This window comes from Chenopodium album, chromosome 10, assembly GCF_948465745.1.
Source record: "Chenopodium album chromosome 10, dcCheAlbu1.1, whole genome shotgun sequence".
NCBI classification, from domain to species: Eukaryota; Viridiplantae; Streptophyta; class Magnoliopsida; order Caryophyllales; family Amaranthaceae; genus Chenopodium; species Chenopodium album.
In genome coordinates, this window is record NC_137843.1 from 13,684,051 (window position 1) to 13,704,926 (window position 20,876).

The 20,876-nt window shown below is 31.3% G+C and overlaps 2 protein-coding genes across 2 annotated transcripts; both read left to right on the forward strand.

Moving 5' to 3' along the window:
• Window positions 1-11,253: 11,253 nt before the first annotated feature.
• On the forward strand, window positions 11,254-13,143 carry LOC145564878 (F-box/FBD/LRR-repeat protein At1g13570-like). Its single transcript, XM_081625045.1, has 4 exons — window positions 11,254-11,278; window positions 11,433-12,220; window positions 12,327-12,485; window positions 12,769-13,143. Exons 1-4 carry the CDS (start codon window positions 11,254-11,256, stop codon window positions 13,141-13,143), a joined length of 1,347 nt encoding a protein of 448 aa, XP_081481171.1.
• Window positions 13,144-14,967: 1,824 nt separating this feature from the next.
• LOC145564879 (F-box/FBD/LRR-repeat protein At1g13570-like) lies at window positions 14,968-18,332 on the forward strand. Its single transcript, XM_081625046.1, has 4 exons — window positions 14,968-15,469; window positions 16,179-16,525; window positions 16,636-16,797; window positions 18,081-18,332. Exons 1-4 carry the CDS (start codon window positions 14,968-14,970, stop codon window positions 18,330-18,332), a joined length of 1,263 nt encoding a protein of 420 aa, XP_081481172.1.
• The last annotated feature ends 2,544 nt before the right edge of the window (window positions 18,333-20,876 follow it).

The window sequence follows — 20,876 nt, forward strand, 5'->3', positions numbered from 1 at the left end:
ACAAATTTTAAGAGAAAAAAAAAAAAAAAAAAACAAAAACAAAAAAAAACCCCTTGAATTCTACCAACAAACAGTAATTAAAAGCAACACCAAATTATAAAATCACAAGAATCTCTTATCTTTCACTAGAAGAACAAAAGTTATAAATTAATATCAATAGTAGCTGTAAATGTGAGAGAACTTCTTAATAAAGTAAATCATCGTCACATGCATTAAGTTGGATAAAAAGGAAAAATAAACAATCACTCAAAATAAATAACCTAGAATAAAAATTAGTTCAATCTCCCATTAAAGCAATTGAAAGGGAAATTAAAAGTTTATGTCATACCCAGAGAAGTAGTGCTTGAAATCGGCAAAATCGAGCATGAGAGAGATGGAAATCGGTTGATAAACTTGTAGCAAATTAATAACGAGGTACAACCGACGAAATTAGCAACCAAGGCGAAGACAGAGAAGCACCAAATAAACTTCACCAAGACATTACTTGTTTGAGTAATGAATAATAAAGTGGGGGAGACTTGCTAGAACTTAGAAATGTAAATTGTGGAATGCACCTTTTATAGACTGAGTGAAAGAATTACGGAGTACAACGTTTATAAATACTTTTTTTAAAATAAAATTCGGGTGTATAATAATAATCGTGCATTTAAAAATCTATATCTATACTTAGTATTTAAAAACACAAACCATCATCCTCATGATGCCACATGTAAATTATATTTTTCCACCAGTGCCACATGTCATCTCATTTAATCTTTCTCATATTAAAAAAAAATACACTAGCTTTAATTCAATACATGAATGAATGTTTGATTCACTTTCCCCCAACTTAATATTTTCTACAATTACATTCAATTTTCACCCCTTATTCTTCTTTATAACTATTAATTTTCCAATAAAAAATATACGAGTATTATAAAATTAAAAATTATATTACATACCTATAAACAATCCGTGCATTATTGCACGGGCCAGAAGGCTAGTTGCTTTAAAATACTTTCTCCGTTCCTTATTGGTAATCCCTTATTGTCAATTATTAGTCCTAAAATGATGATCTCATTTGCTTTTTTCAAGTACCATTAATATTATTTATTATCAAAATTTCTTCCAATTTACAACAATATTTGTGCAAATTTAATTTTGTCATGTAAATTTTGTTTTTCCATGTATATTTATTGCTTGTTTTTTCTACTTTTTTTCGTACTCAATGTAAATTTATATTTCCAATGTACTTATAATACTGCTTATTAATGTTTATTAATTCCCTTGAAAATTGTTCATAAGGGACTGTTATTGAGGGATAGAGGGAGTAATTTAAAAGTTACTCTTTTCGTGTTTTCATAAGTGTACACTAATCAAATGCGCTCGTATTTTTAATATTTTATAACCAAAATTGGCCTCAACACCTTGAACTATGGTTTGGGTGCAACAAACACTCTGAACTTTGACTAACAGTTGAAACATCACCAACTATTAATTTGGGTGTAATGCGTGACATTAGTGCATGGTTTTTTTTTTTTTGGCACTATATAAACTGAGATAATTTAAATAAATAAAGTGTGATTGATGGCACACATTGCGCTCAAATCTATAGTTAGTGGTGTTCTGGCTACTAGTTAAAGTTCAAGATATTGGTTGCACCCAAACTATAGTTTAGGGTGTTGATTCCAAATTTTCCATTTTTTTATATCATATATTTCTCCTTTTATAGTCACACCCAAACTCATTACTACTTTTTTTTTATTATTTATTTTCTCTTAAATTTCTTACTTTTTAATAAATTATTAATTAATTCTGTTACCTTTTTATTATTATAATTTTTTAATACACCCACTACTCCATTTACCTCTTATTTTATTTAAGTCAATTAAATTGTATAAATGTGTCAATTAATAAAGTGTAACCCTTTTTAAAATACAAAGGGAGTTTATTAAATTCTTTTCCATATCACTTAATTTTTCTCACTCTAGGGGAGGGGGGGGGGGGGGCGCTTGGGTTGAGAATATTAAATCAAGGGGTAATAAAAGTCAAACCAAGTAAAATTAAAGTAAACATAGGAGAAGGAGAACTAGTGCCGATGTGATTGTAAGAAGATTTATATAGTGATGGTGTAGTGATGGGTGAAAAAAGGGAATTATTACCTTTATTTTGGGTGTAATAGGTTACATTAGGGGGGTGGAGTGGATAACCTATTATCCTCATTTTGAAGGTAATTATTCCTCCACTTCTCTCTTCTCCTTATGACACTACAACCTTAACTCACTCATAAACACCTTGTCTCCTTACAATAATACCGCTAATCAACTACTCTGTATAATTTACCTACTTTAACTTTTATTACTCCTTTAAGGGCCTATTCTCTTACGTTGAAATTTAGCTCAGTTCAGTCCACTTCAGTTCATCTCGGCTCAGTTCAGTTCAGCTTAGCTCAGTTCACTTCAGTTCAGCTCCTAATTTCCTTCTCTTATAAAATATTCATTTCAGTTCAACTCAGTTCAATTCAGTTCAGTTCATTTCAGTTCAGCTGAGTTCAGTTAATGAGAACATGCCTAATTTATTACCCACATTTTAAGAGAGGTTATCGGAAGCAAGAAGTGAATTTGTTAGAATAGATAGAGTTATTTCTTGCACGTTCCCAAGAACGCTCAGAGCTTCCGCTACATGCATTGATCATTCTCTCTTTTCAGTAGTAGGGAGGGGCTCAATACTCCTACGTTACATTTCTATTCTGACCAACCAAAGGGCTGGATTTGTCTCTGTTATCAAAGAGATTTTTTGCTTGTTTGATTAAATTTCAAAAAAGAAAGTTGAAACTCCGAGTTTGCTTGCTTTCACCTTCTTAATTGCATTATTCCTTCACATTCCACGTTCTTGTCTTTTAGTTTCTTCTTTAAAAGCCTTAAAGTCCTTAAAGTCTTTATCCTTTATTTTCTTTATTCCCTTCAATATGTCTTTTTGTATGGGAATTGTGCTGAACGCCTCTAACTATCAAACCCAAGAGCACCTAATTAATTGGCAGTTACGAATTCAGAAAAAATATTTAACGGGGTCAAAATATATTTGATTAATTTTAATGGGGTCAAAGTAGGTAATTTTTATGGAAAAAAACTCAATTTTAGAGTCATTACCTCATTGGACATTTTGTTGGCGACTATCCACCAAACCTTATCCTCATTCGAGGGTTGGTAAACACTCAATGGGTCACTAGAGGGGAAATTAAAAGCACTTAACTGATCATAACCAAGAGCGCTATGCTTGTTACACGTTATAAAAATGACCAATTTTACTCCAGCAAAATAGGAATACACTACTCCCTCCATCCCTAAATTACATTCCTACTTCTCTCTATTATGTGAGGAATAAATGCTAGAAGTACATATGAATGTAATTTAAGGACGGATGGAGTATTAACTTTTACACAAGTATTATGTAGGCTATGTAGGGATTGAACCTACACCATGTACATACACTATAATACTATATATAGTACATTGTTCTACCATTGAGCTGATAGTGTTGAAGTAAGACATACGTTTTTCATTTCTATCATAACAAATGGCCATACAATCACATATTTAAGGCAATTGACCTAGTATTCTCATAGGGAGAAGGGGAGAGATACCGTTCCTTGACTGTGTTCCCATCAAGGCATCAATATGCTTGGTAGTAGTTTTAATAGTCATTTCCTTACCTCTTCTACTAGCACAAAGATATTAACAATATAATAATAGCTCAATACACTTTACATGCAAAATATTATATTAATGAGTAATTCTAACATGTTTAATTTAATTATTTTAAACATGAATTGCTTTTGTTCTTATTTACAAAAATTACCCTTCAAGTGCTTAATGTCAGCCCTAAAAAGGTCATTCTAGATACATGCTATCAAATTATGCAAGACAAATCATAATGTTGAAGCTTAAGTTTTGATGATGATGAACACAAAGAGCAAACTTCAACTAATAAGATTTCTCTAAATGTTGTAAATAGAACATGCGAAGTAGACTTTGGAAGTGGAAGTGTAACCTGCCTATGAAGACTCAAGGAGACTTCAAGGAAAGTTAAACAAATAGAAGAAGAGTTTCTCAGTGGAACTAACTGAGTTCCCTAACAGGAACATTAAGACAGCAAGTTCAGAAGCATAACTTGGCCTGCGTTGAAGACAACAAGCAAGTTCCACCTGCGAAGTTCCAGTAAGGTACTTGAGAAGTGAAGACAGCAGGAACTTAATCCTGGACTGCGTGAAGCCCAAGTATCCTAACCTACAGCTTTTGACGAAACAATATAAGTTATTTTAAGTTTATAATTTTAAGGATTGTTGTAAATATGTTAGGTTAGTTTATGCATGGAATTTATTAGAAGCTTGGCAAGCTTATAAAAGGAAAGTATATAAAAGATAAAGTTTCAGTTTATGAAAAGATTTTCTAAAAGATTTTATTTTATAAAATCCGGTTTTTAAAACATATTATTCTTTTCATAAATCTATCTTTAATAAGTTTTTCAAATTTTTTTTTTCACAAAAGATTTACAAAAAAACATGTTTTATGAAATTGGAGGTTTTGATAAAGTCTATCTTTTGAAAAACCTACTTAATTAATAAACGAGATCATCTTGTATATAAGGAAGAATTCATGATGAACACAAGTGGTGAGTTGATGTATGAAGAATCTGAAGAGAACTCAATGGTGTAAATTTGTCGAGCTTAACTTTATCATATTAGTTTCGGATTCCATGTGTAGCTTTCCTATCACATATTAAAAGTCAAGTGTTTGTATTGTTTTGGTTTGGGTGAGTGAACTGTTTATTGTATACAATATTGTAGGCTTCTATAGTGAAGTTGAGTGAGCAAGTACTTAGGGAGTACGAGAGAATCTAAGTACGGGATTTAGGAAATATTGTACGAGAGAATCTATACTTAGTATTTAAAAACACAAACCATCATCCTCATGATGCCACATGTAAATTATATTTTTCCACCAGTGCCACATGTCATCTCATTTAATCTTTCTCATATTAAAAAAAAATACACTAGCTTTAATTCAATACATGAATGAATGTTTGATTCACTTTCCCCCAACTTAATATTTTCTACAATTACATTCAATTTTCACCCCTTATTCTTCTTTATAACTATTAATTTTCCAATAAAAAATATACGAGTATTATAAAATTAAAAATTATATTACATACCTATAAACAATCCGTGCATTATTGCACGGGCCAGAAGGCTAGTTGCTTTAAAATACTTTCTCCGTTCCTTATTGGTAATCCCTTATTGTCAATTATTAGTCCTAAAATGATGATCTCATTTGCTTTTTTCAAGTACCATTAATATTATTTATTATCAAAATTTCTTCCAATTTACAACAATATTTGTGCAAATTTAATTTTGTCATGTAAATTTTGTTTTTCCATGTATATTTATTGCTTGTTTTTTCTACTTTTTTTCGTACTCAATGTAAATTTATATTTCCAATGTACTTATAATACTGCTTATTAATGTTTATTAATTCCCTTGAAAATTGTTCATAAGGGACTGTTATTGAGGGATAGAGGGAGTAATTTAAAAGTTACTCTTTTCGTGTTTTCATAAGTGTACACTAATCAAATGCGCTCGTATTTTTAATATTTTATAACCAAAATTGGCCTCAACACCTTGAACTATGGTTTGGGTGCAACAAACACTCTGAACTTTGACTAACAGTTGAAACATCACCAACTATTAATTTGGGTGTAATGCGTGACATTAGTGCATGGTTTTTTTTTTTTTGGCACTATATAAACTGAGATAATTTAAATAAATAAAGTGTGATTGATGGCACACATTGCGCTCAAATCTATAGTTAGTGGTGTTCTGGCTACTAGTTAAAGTTCAAGATATTGGTTGCACCCAAACTATAGTTTAGGGTGTTGATTCCAAATTTTCCATTTTTTTATATCATATATTTCTCCTTTTATAGTCACACCCAAACTCATTACTACTTTTTTTTTATTATTTATTTTCTCTTAAATTTCTTACTTTTTAATAAATTATTAATTAATTCTGTTACCTTTTTATTATTATAATTTTTTAATACACCCACTACTCCATTTACCTCTTATTTTATTTAAGTCAATTAAATTGTATAAATGTGTCAATTAATAAAGTGTAACCCTTTTTAAAATACAAAGGGAGTTTATTAAATTCTTTTCCATATCACTTAATTTTTCTCACTCTAGGGGAGGGGGGGGGGGGCGCTTGGGTTGAGAATATTAAATCAAGGGGTAATAAAAGTCAAACCAAGTAAAATTAAAGTAAACATAGGAGAAGGAGAACTAGTGCCGATGTGATTGTAAGAAGATTTATATAGTGATGGTGTAGTGATGGGTGAAAAAAGGGAATTATTACCTTTATTTTGGGTGTAATAGGTTACATTAGGGGGGTGGAGTGGATAACCTATTATCCTCATTTTGAAGGTAATTATTCCTCCACTTCTCTCTTCTCCTTATGACACTACAACCTTAACTCACTCATAAACACCTTGTCTCCTTACAATAATACCGCTAATCAACTACTCTGTATAATTTACCTACTTTAACTTTTATTACTCCTTTAAGGGCCTATTCTCTTACGTTGAAATTTAGCTCAGTTCAGTCCACTTCAGTTCATCTCGGCTCAGTTCAGTTCAGCTTAGCTCAGTTCACTTCAGTTCAGCTCCTAATTTCCTTCTCTTATAAAATATTCATTTCAGTTCAACTCAGTTCAATTCAGTTCAGTTCATTTCAGTTCAGCTGAGTTCAGTTAATGAGAACATGCCTAATTTATTACCCACATTTTAAGAGAGGTTATCGGAAGCAAGAAGTGAATTTGTTAGAATAGATAGAGTTATTTCTTGCACGTTCCCAAGAACGCTCAGAGCTTCCGCTACATGCATTGATCATTCTCTCTTTTCAGTAGTAGGGAGGGGCTCAATACTCCTACGTTACATTTCTATTCTGACCAACCAAAGGGCTGGATTTGTCTCTGTTATCAAAGAGATTTTTTGCTTGTTTGATTAAATTTCAAAAAAGAAAGTTGAAACTCCGAGTTTGCTTGCTTTCACCTTCTTAATTGCATTATTCCTTCACATTCCACGTTCTTGTCTTTTAGTTTCTTCTTTAAAAGCCTTAAAGTCCTTAAAGTCTTTATCCTTTATTTTCTTTATTCCCTTCAATATGTCTTTTTGTATGGGAATTGTGCTGAACGCCTCTAACTATCAAACCCAAGAGCACCTAATTAATTGGCAGTTACGAATTCAGAAAAAATATTTAACGGGGTCAAAATATATTTGATTAATTTTAATGGGGTCAAAGTAGGTAATTTTTATGGAAAAAAACTCAATTTTAGAGTCATTACCTCATTGGACATTTTGTTGGCGACTATCCACCAAACCTTATCCTCATTCGAGGGTTGGTAAACACTCAATGGGTCACTAGAGGGGAAATTAAAAGCACTTAACTGATCATAACCAAGAGCGCTATGCTTGTTACACGTTATAAAAATGACCAATTTTACTCCAGCAAAATAGGAATACACTACTCCCTCCATCCCTAAATTACATTCCTACTTCTCTCTATTATGTGAGGAATAAATGCTAGAAGTACATATGAATGTAATTTAAGGACGGATGGAGTATTAACTTTTACACAAGTATTATGTAGGCTATGTAGGGATTGAACCTACACCATGTACATACACTATAATACTATATATAGTACATTGTTCTACCATTGAGCTGATAGTGTTGAAGTAAGACATACGTTTTTCATTTCTATCATAACAAATGGCCATACAATCACATATTTAAGGCAATTGACCTAGTATTCTCATAGGGAGAAGGGGAGAGATACCGTTCCTTGACTGTGTTCCCATCAAGGCATCAATATGCTTGGTAGTAGTTTTAATAGTCATTTCCTTACCTCTTCTACTAGCACAAAGATATTAACAATATAATAATAGCTCAATACACTTTACATGCAAAATATTATATTAATGAGTAATTCTAACATGTTTAATTTAATTATTTTAAACATGAATTGCTTTTGTTCTTATTTACAAAAATTACCCTTCAAGTGCTTAATGTCAGCCCTAAAAAGGTCATTCTAGATACATGCTATCAAATTATGCAAGACAAATCATAATGTTGAAGCTTAAGTTTTGATGATGATGAACACAAAGAGCAAACTTCAACTAATAAGATTTCTCTAAATGTTGTAAATAGAACATGCGAAGTAGACTTTGGAAGTGGAAGTGTAACCTGCCTATGAAGACTCAAGGAGACTTCAAGGAAAGTTAAACAAATAGAAGAAGAGTTTCTCAGTGGAACTAACTGAGTTCCCTAACAGGAACATTAAGACAGCAAGTTCAGAAGCATAACTTGGCCTGCGTTGAAGACAACAAGCAAGTTCCACCTGCGAAGTTCCAGTAAGGTACTTGAGAAGTGAAGACAGCAGGAACTTAATCCTGGACTGCGTGAAGCCCAAGTATCCTAACCTACAGCTTTTGACGAAACAATATAAGTTATTTTAAGTTTATAATTTTAAGGATTGTTGTAAATATGTTAGGTTAGTTTATGCATGGAATTTATTAGAAGCTTGGCAAGCTTATAAAAGGAAAGTATATAAAAGATAAAGTTTCAGTTTATGAAAAGATTTTCTAAAAGATTTTATTTTATAAAATCCGGTTTTTAAAACATATTATTCTTTTCATAAATCTATCTTTAATAAGTTTTTCAAATTTTTTTTTTCACAAAAGATTTACAAAAAAACATGTTTTATGAAATTGGAGGTTTTGATAAAGTCTATCTTTTGAAAAACCTACTTAATTAATAAACGAGATCATCTTGTATATAAGGAAGAATTCATGATGAACACAAGTGGTGAGTTGATGTATGAAGAATCTGAAGAGAACTCAATGGTGTAAATTTGTCGAGCTTAACTTTATCATATTAGTTTCGGATTCCATGTGTAGCTTTCCTATCACATATTAAAAGTCAAGTGTTTGTATTGTTTTGGTTTGGGTGAGTGAACTGTTTATTGTATACAATATTGTAGGCTTCTATAGTGAAGTTGAGTGAGCAAGTACTTAGGGAGTACGAGAGAATCTAAGTACGGGATTTAGGTTAGGTAGAATAGGGTTCTATTTTGTAGCAAATTCATTTTGGAACTTGTGAGTTTAGGTCTGATTATAATAGGTTGTAACTGGAGAGTTTGCCCTATTATAGTGAAGTATTTTGGTGTGTAAAATCTGTTAGAAGGATCGTGGTTTTACTTCTAGTTGGGCCCATCTAGAAGGTTTCTTCGTAAATTGTATGTTGTGCAAGTTCCTTTTACATTTTTAATTTGTTTTATATTCCGCAAAAAGTAGCTGATAGGAACTCATTAAAAATTCGCCCCCTCTTGTAGTATTCTTCTCAACTAACAATACAAGTTTGGAATTAGATGCATCACTTTCTATAAATAGTTTTTTAAATTTCAGATGCAACACTACATGACCTTATTTATTTGTTTTTCTCGCTCTATCTCTCTTCACTGTACTCCAAAAATAATTGTGTAAAAGTTTATAATTACAAAAATGATGTATATATAATTTTTACATCCGATGGGTGACTTAGGATCACTTTTACAATTTTTAGAGTCACTTTATAATTTTTAGGGTAACTTTTATTCATATTAGAGTAACTTTTATTCATATTAGAGTAACTTTTATTCATTATAGAATGACTTTATAACGTATCTATTTATTTTAAAAGTTTGTGATATAACGCTACTCCGTAGTAAAATATTCTTGGACGGGTTCTGTGTTCGGTTCATCTATAAAATACACTACTACTGTAAAAAGTTTGATGGTTCTCTGTTCGTCAGTTCTTTCTTGGCTTGCTTACTTCGATTCTATCTCGTCCTCGGTCGATTCCGTCAATTACAAGCATTAATCTAGGTATGATCACACAAAATAACACTTTCCCTTTAAATTACTTTAATAGTTGAGCTAATTTCAATTTCTAGGGTTTCTATTTCGATTAATTGCTTTTTTGATATCATACTAGATAACGACAAGCTGATTTGTATCATTATGAAATCTCTCGGCTTTTCTTATTGTCAACTGTTTAGTTTACTTGGGACTTTTAGTTTGTTAAAAGATATGAATTCTTGTAATATCATAATCTGATGTTGCTAGTACAATTCAAGGGGTTTGTCAAAATTTGTCAAATTGATTGTTATTTTTGTTTATAATGTTGTTTATTCAAGGGTTTTGTCAAATTGAGTGGTTGTTTTCTATCTAATTTTATGGTACATTATACTTCATATTTCACAAAGTGGATAAACATAGAAATTGTGGAAATTGCAGCAAGGCGAGGCATCGTTGGGGTGGTCTAAGAGGGGCATGGCCCCTGTGGTGCTTCACCCTACTCGCTGGTCTAAAGTCTAGTCGTCGTTTTCCAATGTTGGCCCTATATGTTTATTAGACCGGCCTCCCTCACTCAAAAATGGCCTGATAGAATTTTTGTTTTTCCTTTTTATTTCAAATCATGTTATAATCTCTGTTTAGTGGGAGTATAATTCAGTCTAATCAAAAAGAAAAGAAACTTATACTGGTTACTAGGTTAGATGTTGTCTCAGTTATTCGAGTAGTATTATCCAGATTACTAGCATCAATAAAGATTGAGAAAATCTGGACAATTTGAAAGTATTGTAACTCAAAATGCAGTACTTTATAAGAAGTGAGTGTGAAGTGAAGGCCTCTTGCTAAGATGTAGCGACTGAAATGTAAGAATTTCTTATAGTTTGGCTTTTAGCGAACTGGTTGTCGATTCATTGAACTTGTTTAGAGCTGATTAGAAATATATACGTATCTAGAATTTTAATCAGGGTGGTTTTGAGCATATGTCAGCCGAGGTTTACTCAATTAGTTACAGGGAGTTATTACATGTTAAAGTTATAACGGTTACTTTGTTAGTATAGAGGTTATTCTATCAATGTTGTAGGAATTACTTTGTTATTTAAGGGTTAGCAGTCATTGACAACATGATATTCGATAGTTCAGATTATTATACATGTAAATTCAATTGCTTTACACTACTATTATTCTCTTATTTATTTTAAAAACTAACTAAATTAGGACATCCAATACTGTTTTTTATATACAGCTACCGGAAGAAAAAAGAATGTTACCCTAGGTATATGGCTGGTGAAAAATTTGCCGACTATTTAGCGTAATCAAGTCATTTCTCAATGGCATGTGCTCAGACATCTGAAGGTAATTTTAAAATTATAACATCTATTATTATTTGAGAAATTGAGATTTGAGATGGAGCTCTAGAAGAGATATACTTTTTCTGTCCTTTTATAATCTGAGAGATTTTACATACACCAATGCGTGTCTAATGTAGCTATTGTTCTTTATCTTTCAGAAATCTATCCACAAAATCGTATCAGTAAGCTTCCAAAAAGTATAATACATAGGATCATGGAATGCTTGCCCTTGGAAGGTGCTGCAAGGATGAGTATACTGTCCGCCGAGTGGAGAGAATATTGGCGAACAATACCTGCTCTTGTGTTTGATGATCCAAGATTATTATGTCGGTCATTACATAGTGATGACATATGTAACACTCTCCTGCAACACAATGGTCCCATTGTCAAATTCGTTCTTATAATACCGTATATTCATTTGATGAGTGCTGCACCTTTGATACTATTCATTTCGACGAATGACCTAAAGGAATTCACTGTGATAAAAAAGATGGGTGATCTTCTTGAATTGCCTTCTTACATTTTCTCTTGTGCCAATCTGACTAAGTTGACGCTTGGTAGATGCAAGTTTAACCTTCCTCGTTCTTTCAGTGGTTTTCAGCATTTAGTCAGCATAGATTTTGAGAACGTTGTATATCTCGACCTTGGAAGCTTTGTTGCCAAATGCCCGCTTCTTGAAATGTTAAGTTTAAGAGACATCGAATTAGGTCCAAATACATCTTTTAAGCTAGATTTTAATATGTCTAAGCTCAAGTACTTGACTATCTCTGGCATGTTATTCGATTCCATTAGTCTTGATGGATGTCAAAGTATCTTGTCGATCTCTGTCAGTTTACAAAAAATTCTAATTGATGGTGATCCTAACAATGGAACAAAAGAACTACTCGAATTTCTAAAGCGTTACAGTAGAGTGGAAAGCCTTTGTTTCAACAATTATTTTATTAAGGTCAGTCTTATTAACTATTCCGTCCACAATCTTTTTTTAAGGTTTTCTAGTCTGAATATTTATTAATTTACTTCAATCTCATTCTTGAATACACTGTGGATCAAAGTTTCTGTTTAAAGGTGGTGCATTAAGAAAGGTTCCTGCCTCCTTTATTCATGTGAAAGATCTGCGGCTTACAAGTATTGATTCCTACGTCGAACTTTGCTTTGCTCTTGGTATAATTCAAAGTTGTCCTAATGTTGAAAGGCTTAGGCTTCATCTTTCGGTATGTTTCGAGTACCATGCATGACTAGGGTAGTATATATGGTTCTTATGTTGTCATATCATACAAGTATATGATTATTAGCTAGTCACATTGTTAACGGAAGTATGAAAATAACGATAATTGAAATAATTGGAGGCCCATAGAGTACATTTAAGCTCGTGTTTAATAATTGTGACTATGATTAAAAATTGAGATATTTTACGTTCAAATTACAAATATGATCCATTTTATGTCATCTTGAAAATTACAGTAATTAACCTTTGCATTTTACACTTGATTTCAGGTAACAGATGATGAGATGACAATAGATGCTACACTAAGCTTCTGTCCTTATTTATACATTTCCTACAAATTTCTCCAACTCCGTACCATTTATGTCAGACTTTACACTAGATCAATTGCACAACTCAGGGTAATTTGGCATCTAGTTGCCTGGGCTCCTATGTTGGAGGTGATCAACCTTGAGGTTTATGGAATATTCACTGCATATGACAAGTTGATGTGGTCAAGAAAATTGAGGCAGCTCAAAGAGGTGTCTTCTTACATTGTAATTATAACCTCTGTGGCAAGGAAAGATGACGATAATGAAGATGACAGCTCTGGTTATTCAGATTCTGATGAAGGTACTGGTTCGGATTCAGACTTTTCGGATTTTTGATTTCAAAGGACGAGGAAGGGCATCAATGATTTTTTATATTGCTTAAATAATTAGAGTTCAGCATGCAAATAGTGATAGTCTTTTGCCATTTTTACCTTTTGGTGATTGTATTTTACTGTATTTTATTTTTCACTTTTGATGATTGTTTTTTTTTTTTTTTTTAATCAATTTAAGTCACCCAAATTTCCAAAACCAATCTAACCCACCATTAACACATGTCAAAATATACCTTTGAGAATTTTTATACGAAGACAATCTGATCCAACCCTTTTACCATCAAAATTATTATGATTTTTTTTTTTTTTTTTTACAAAATAAACCTCTTTATAAAACACTGTTTTTTTTTTTTGTCAAAACCACCTTAAAATTTTTTTCCCCTGTAAAAAACCTCTTTTATTATTATTAAATTTATTTATTTATTTTGGTGAAAATCACATCTTATATATGTTTTGCGCTTTTTTTTTTTATTCCCTAACCAACCACCACCTTTATTTTATTTCACGATCTTCAAAAGACATTTTGAAATATTATATATGGCATTGTTTACATACGTGTTAAAATTACAAATACTACCTCCGTTTCATTTTAGTTGACACGTATTCCTTTTTAAGAAGTGTTTTTTATTTGACACATTTTTTTTTGTGGTAAGTTTTTTACCTTGCATTTACAAGCTACCCCACTTGTTTTATCATTCTATCTCACTCTCTCTCCTCTCCTTAATATATGTGCCTAAATCAAACGCGTTAACTAAATAGAAACGGAGAAAGTACTTGATAATAATAAAGTAGTCCATCCACCCCTATTTATAGTTCCCATTTGGATTGTGCACGTTTGCAATGTAACATTTTGACCGTAAATATCGTTAGTTGCTTATTAGTACAAAATATAACAATTGAATCTTAATAATTTATTCATCGATACGAATCAAATAAGACCCAACATGACTATGTTATATGTTATATATTAAGAATAATTTAGAAAATTTTCTCACATTATGAATAGTGTTAATTAAAAATGAGAACTATAAAAAGGAGCGATTTCCATAGATAATGTTGGAAGAGATTAAAATTTCCTAAATACCCTACAATTTATTAAAATTCCAGATGTACCGTCCACGTCATCAACTGCACATATTAATTTATTTTTTTGCCCGGTTTTAAAGGAAACCGCTAATTTAATTAGCGATTTCTTATAATATAAAACCGCTAATTCAATTAGCGATTTCTTATAATATAAAACCGCTAATTCAATTAGCGGCTTAATATTATACAAAACCGCTAATTCAATTAAGGGTTTGCAGTAAACAAGTAAACCAAAAAAAAAAGAGCGAATCAATACTAATCATGAAATTTAACAAAGTCACACAAACCTAAACTAATATCAATTTTGAATCCAATTAGCATTTACAACATCAATTATACATTTATTTAATAAAAAAAAATCAAATTAGGGCAAACTAACCTCTTTAATTGCGGAAACTAATTTGATTTACAAAGAGGTTAAATATATATACACTAGGTTAAAATCCCGTGCAATGCGCGTTTGTTAAATATTTTTGACAATAATATTACAAAATATAAAGTATATAAAATATATTCAGAAATATTTCATTTGAGTATATATATGGAATATGATTGTCAAACTGAAAATAAAATATCATAAGGTATAAATACTTGAAGATTTTGAAAGAAAAAGAGGCGGAAAACTTTTTTACAAGGTAATGACAAGTGTCATGGAAGGATTTGTTTTTAGTATAGGTTAATAGATATATAAAGCAAGCATTTGTATGATTTATTCAGACTTCTTTTCAAACTTCATCTAAAAATGATTTCTCCTTCAAAGATGATACCTAAGAATATCAAAAGCAGAAACGATCGAATCAGCAATTTGTCCGAGGTACTTATTGATAAGATACTCCAACTGTTGCCACTTAAAGAAGCAGCCAAGATGAGTGTTCTGTCCAAACAATGGAGGACTAATTGGTGCTGTTTGACGAGACTTGTTTTCGACAAGGATTTCTGCAATCGGCTGGAGAACGTCGATGGAGAAGTAAATGGGGAAACATACATCAGCATCGTCGACAATATCTTCCTCCACCACCAAGGACCTATTCATGAGTTCTACCTCGATGCCACCGACATTGAAGGAGATGAATACTATGGTAGTATAAAACCTCTAAATCTTAAACCTTGGCTAAGTTTTCTTTCAAGAAATTGTGTCAAAAATATTACCCTTACAATTAGTAGTGATACGGAGTTACCTACTTATGTACCTTTGCCCTCTCATATTTATTCCTGCATCGAGTTGGAGGAATTGAAACTGGACGGTGCATATTTTATTTTGAAAGGTCCACCCACTGAATTTCAAGGCTTTAAACATATTCGCAAACTTGTGTTCAATAACAGGAAAATTTGTTGAAAATCATCTTATAAAAACCAAATTTTGTTGAAAACATCTTATAAATTTTTTTTTGTCAAAACACACCTGTTTTAAAAAAATTTTTGTCAAGGCACACCTGTTTTAATTATTTTTTTTGTTAAGTCCTACCATTTCCCCGGGTTCCGACTAATTACTTACATTTCCGACGTTGACTAACATGTGCATCTCACGTGACCCATTTAACTCTACTTTTCTTTTATTTCCCCCCCCCTTTCCCTCCATTCATTTCCCTCTTCGTCACTCCTCTTCATCATAATTTGGTTTTTATAGCCTTTTATAAAATTACACGGAAATGTAAGTGACAAAGGGGGAATGAATGAAGGAAAAAGGGGGGGAAAATAATAGAAAAGTGTGGGTTAAGTAAGTCACGTGAGGTGCATATGCTAATTGTTAGTGGACCAACTCAACCAAAAGCTTAAGCTGATGGTTGAGGCTCAGGAATATGTTTTATACTCTATCACTAATCAACGCTGAAAATGTCAATCAATAGTCGAAATTCGGAAAGTGGTGGGATTCAACAAAAAATTTTAAAACAGGTGTGCTTTGACAAAAAAAATTTTATAAGATGGTTTTCAACAAAATTTGGTTTTTATAAGATAGTTTTCAACAAATTTTCCTCAATAATATTACATTTGAGGGTGATATACTTAGCAGTTTGATTGCGAATTGCCCCAAACTTACTATACTAAAACTGGGGGATTTGGACGATGACCAGATTAATCTTGTTATAGATGCACCAAAACTTGAAAGCATGACTTTAACCACTTCTTCTATTGGACTGTTAAAGTTCAAAAATGTTCCCAACCTTCCTAAATTTGCACTATATTGGTTCAATGCATCAACTACTACTGATCGTGAAACTGCTGAAATAGCTGATGCGATGAAATATCTTTCAGCTTCTTGTGAGCTCCAATCGCTTCACCTATGGGTCGATTCGTCAGAGGTAAATTTTATGGCTTTAGGACTTCTACTATTGATTAGAATCTATTATGTTTTTAAAATGTTATTAATACAATTTGATGCCTTTTTTTTTCTTCTTATTTTTTATGCAAGATGTTTTTTGCAATTGAAAAAATGAAATCGTTTACGTGGGCACTTACCCACCTGTATAAACTGTCTCTCGGAGCACTACATAAATTGGAACACTTTGCTATATTTTCTTCCACTTTTGGTTTTCTTCGGAGATGCCCATCAATTAAGAAGGTCGCTATCAATGTAAGTATATATATAATTATATATGTAGTACTCCCTCCGTCCCTAAATTACATTCCTGTTTGGAAATTTACACGGGAATTAAGGAGGAAAGAATAAGACAAATAACAATAATTAGATAATGCAATGGAAAGTACAAAACATTAAATTTTTGAATAAAACAAAGATAGATTAGTGATTACTCATGACATGTCATCAATCCTTTGCAAAAAAAAAGGACCAATCACATGCTCCTAATTGAAAATTTTTAACCAATCATATTCATTGTAATTTGGCACAAGGATTCTGAAAAATTAAAGGTTGAAAAAGTACATTAGCCAACCAAACATTAAAAGTGGAATGTAAATACATTAATTATACATTAAAAGTACAACTGAAAAAGAGAGTGTATTTGGGATATTTAGAAAAAAAAAAAACTTACTAAAAATAGAAAGGTAGAATGTAATTTTGAAATACCCAAAATAGAAAGGAGGAATGTAATTTAGGGACGGAGGGAGTATGATTTATCCAATAATATTCGGTCAACTTCAAGTTTTAACCATTTTCACATTTTGAAAAGGAAACTTTGTTTTCCTCTTAAGATATCGACAAGACCTTGGGAGAGAGCGCAAAATAGCCTTGTGGGGAAGAGAGAAAGAGAGGTGGTACCAATGCTTGAAACTCGGACCTAGACTTAAGAGGTTTCATTCTCTTACCACTAGTCCACAAGGGAAGCTGGTAAATATTTAATTTGTTTCCCTCTTAAGTATAAATACATTTGCGCGTGATTTTGTTATCTTAAGAGCATTTATAGACTACGAGTTATTGAGTACGAAATAAGTAAATATATTTAATAAATATATGTAGCCCTAAGATCTACACATTATTTGATATATAACATTACCATAATTTAGAGCTAAAAATTGAAAAAATTAATCTCAACTTTTACGTATTCCTGTAAATAATTTCAACTTTAAATTACTTTTTTAATAATTTGAATTTTAGAACATATTCACTTTTATATATTGGTTATTCATTGTAAAATCTTCATTACGTGAACAATAAATAGGATATAAGAGTTACTCCTTCTATTGATAATTATTACAGTAAAACAAAATAAAATGAAAATATCGATAAGGCCTTGGGAGAGAGAGAATTATTACAGAGTAATTTATTTTGTTATTTTGGGGTTGGGAAGGAAAGTTACATAGAGAAAGAGGGTTGTCTGTTTGCATAACTAAAGGGGGTGAGAATAAATGAAAATGTGAACTACTGTCTTTAATTTTGATGTACGTTTCAATGTGTAGGTTGGTCGTCGACCTCCAGGACACAGAATTGTGGAAGTTGAGCACAATATTGATTATGACAATAACTATAAATTGGTTAATCTGGTTAAGGTGAATATTAAGGGCGTTACAGGTTCAAATGCTGAGCTCAAATTCATCGAATATGTGCTCTCTGCTTCAATTGTTCTTCAAAAATTGACTATCAAAAAAGTCGGATTCATCGGTTCCAGAAAAACTCGTCGTGTTGCAAAAAGAGTTGAATGCATTTCCTAGAGCTTCTCCGAAAGCACAAATTGTTGTTTCTTAAGAAACGCTGGTTCTTAAAAACTTGATCATCATGACTTCATATTGTTATTTTTGTGTGAGACAGTAACCTTGCTTTGATAGTTTGATACTATTCCTAATTTTATTATTATTAAATAGCTTCATTTAAAAAAAAAAATAAATAAATAAACCTTAACAATTGACATTAATTTGGATATGTTGGGTATAATGCATAGCATAGCAATCTAACTTGACAATTAGTTAGCCATGAATGAGATGCTTTAATTTAGAATGTCAAAGTGATGAAAACAAAAATATTCATATACTAGCGTAGTGTTGAGTCAAGAACTGTCGAGTCGGTGTTGGGTTTGGGCTGGGTATGTAACTTTAGATTAGTTAATACTAGATTAAACACGGTTTTTACAAAATCTTGTAACGAATTATAATGTTTATTCAAAATCTACCAAAATATAATCCTCGTACTTTTAAATGAAATTGAAAAAGCTTGAATTTTAATTTATATCCAGAATTGAGTTCCGAATATAAAAGTAAAAAATATAAAATAATATTTTATAAAATAAAAAATTTGGAAAATATATGAATATTTTTTTAGGAAGTGAATATTACAATTATATGATTTAGTGAATATTTTTTTTAGGAAGTAAATCACAATTATTTAAAAAATGAATTTTTTTTAAAGGAATTGAATAAAAAAAAAACAGTTTTGGAGGGAAAAAATAGCACCAAGAAGTGACGCGTGTCATTCTTTGTGTCTGTTTTAGTATTATGTTGTTGATTCAGTTCAGATAAATTCGTATTGGGGTTTTTAACAGGTTTAACTAGGTTAGTGCAGGTCAGATGTTTTTGGTTCCGATTGATTCCAATTCGTTTGATTTCGGCTTGATTAATCAGTTATGTTCTCCTTATTTTCACTTATTTCAGGTATAATAAGTTCAGTTAAGTTTAGATCAGGTTTAATCAGTTCTGATAAGGGTTACCCAAATACAAATTACAACTAAAATAAGTTTTAATAAGTTCTGATAAGTTCAGATAAGTTCAGGTAAGTTAAGATAATTTCAGATAAGTTAAGATAAGTTCAGATAAGTGAAAATCAGGTGAATAGAACGCACCCTAACTTTAGTTCGTTTTGATTATGGTAAGGTTGATTCAATATTGGGTTAATTTAAATTCAGATTCTTTCCGGGTTTGCCTGAATTTGGGTCGGGTTTTCCAAAATTCATACAATGTCATTTTAAAACTATACTTCATATTAATTATTGATTATTATCTTATTATATTGGGTGGTCATTCTTTTGTCATTTTTATATTGTGTCACTTACGGAGTATTAGTTTTCTTATTAAATCAGTTTGATCTTGTGTCATACTTATACTTAAATCAAATTAAACTCAAATAATCGATGCTTTATCATAAATTCATACCTACATAAGTGAGACGATAAGTGGTGTCAGATTGATAGATGATGGTAGCATATTGATTGTTACATTGACCTTGAGTATAGTAAAAACAACAAATTGATTAAATAAAATGAAGAACAGTGTGTCTTGTGTGCGGCCGGCCACACCATGTGGCTGATATATGAAGTAGTTTGTATATATTACCCTACTGCATTACAAATTAAATGTGGCTGATGCAAAAAAATAAAAATAAATAGATAAATAAATTTGGTTATGCTCTTGATTCACCCTTTCAAAAGAAAGTTTTTAACCATTAACAAAACAAATCATTCCATGAATCGAATTAATTATATGTAATTAAGTAAAAATAGGAAGGTCGTCATACTTGTCAATTATGTTTGGTTTTGAAATCATCTAAGATTAAAATTAGATCAGCTTTAAATCAAGTCGGTTTAGTTAATATTCGTTCGGGTAGAAAACAAATTAAATCAGACTGAATCGAGTATTTGTTGGGTCAATTTCAGTTTGAGTTGCGTTCAGGTTGGGTCAAACTACGAGTAGTTCGGTTTGAGTTCAAGTCAGGTAAAATCGGCTTTGTGTTGAGTTTATATTTAGGTCGGGTCAAATAATCAATGTTGGGATAAGTAATTATTAGGTCAAATTCGGATTTGAGTTGAATTCAGGTCAGTTACTGATCGAGTTTGAATCCTAAGTAGCTTAATTTCTCAGTTTAAGGGTGTAATCTATTCATCTGATTCTTACTTGTCTGGACTTATTAGAACTTATTTTAGTTATATATTGAATTTGGGTAATCCTGATTAACCCTTATCACAATTTATTTGAACTTATTTTTCCTGAACTTATCTTATCTGAAATTATCTAAATTTATCAACAAATAAGGTGGATTATAATTTGAAAGGGATGGTTTAATTCTAGTCTATGGACTTGTTCTCTTCACTTGAAATAAGAAAATCTGGTCTGATTTAAATAAGGTCTAATCTGAATTTTATTATCTGATCTGATTTAATAATTTGACTAAACTTTGATTGCATTTTAATACTAATCTATAAAGAAAAACATTATCAAAATGGATCTTGTTAGGTTCGTCTCATTATGAAATTTTCAAATATGTAATTT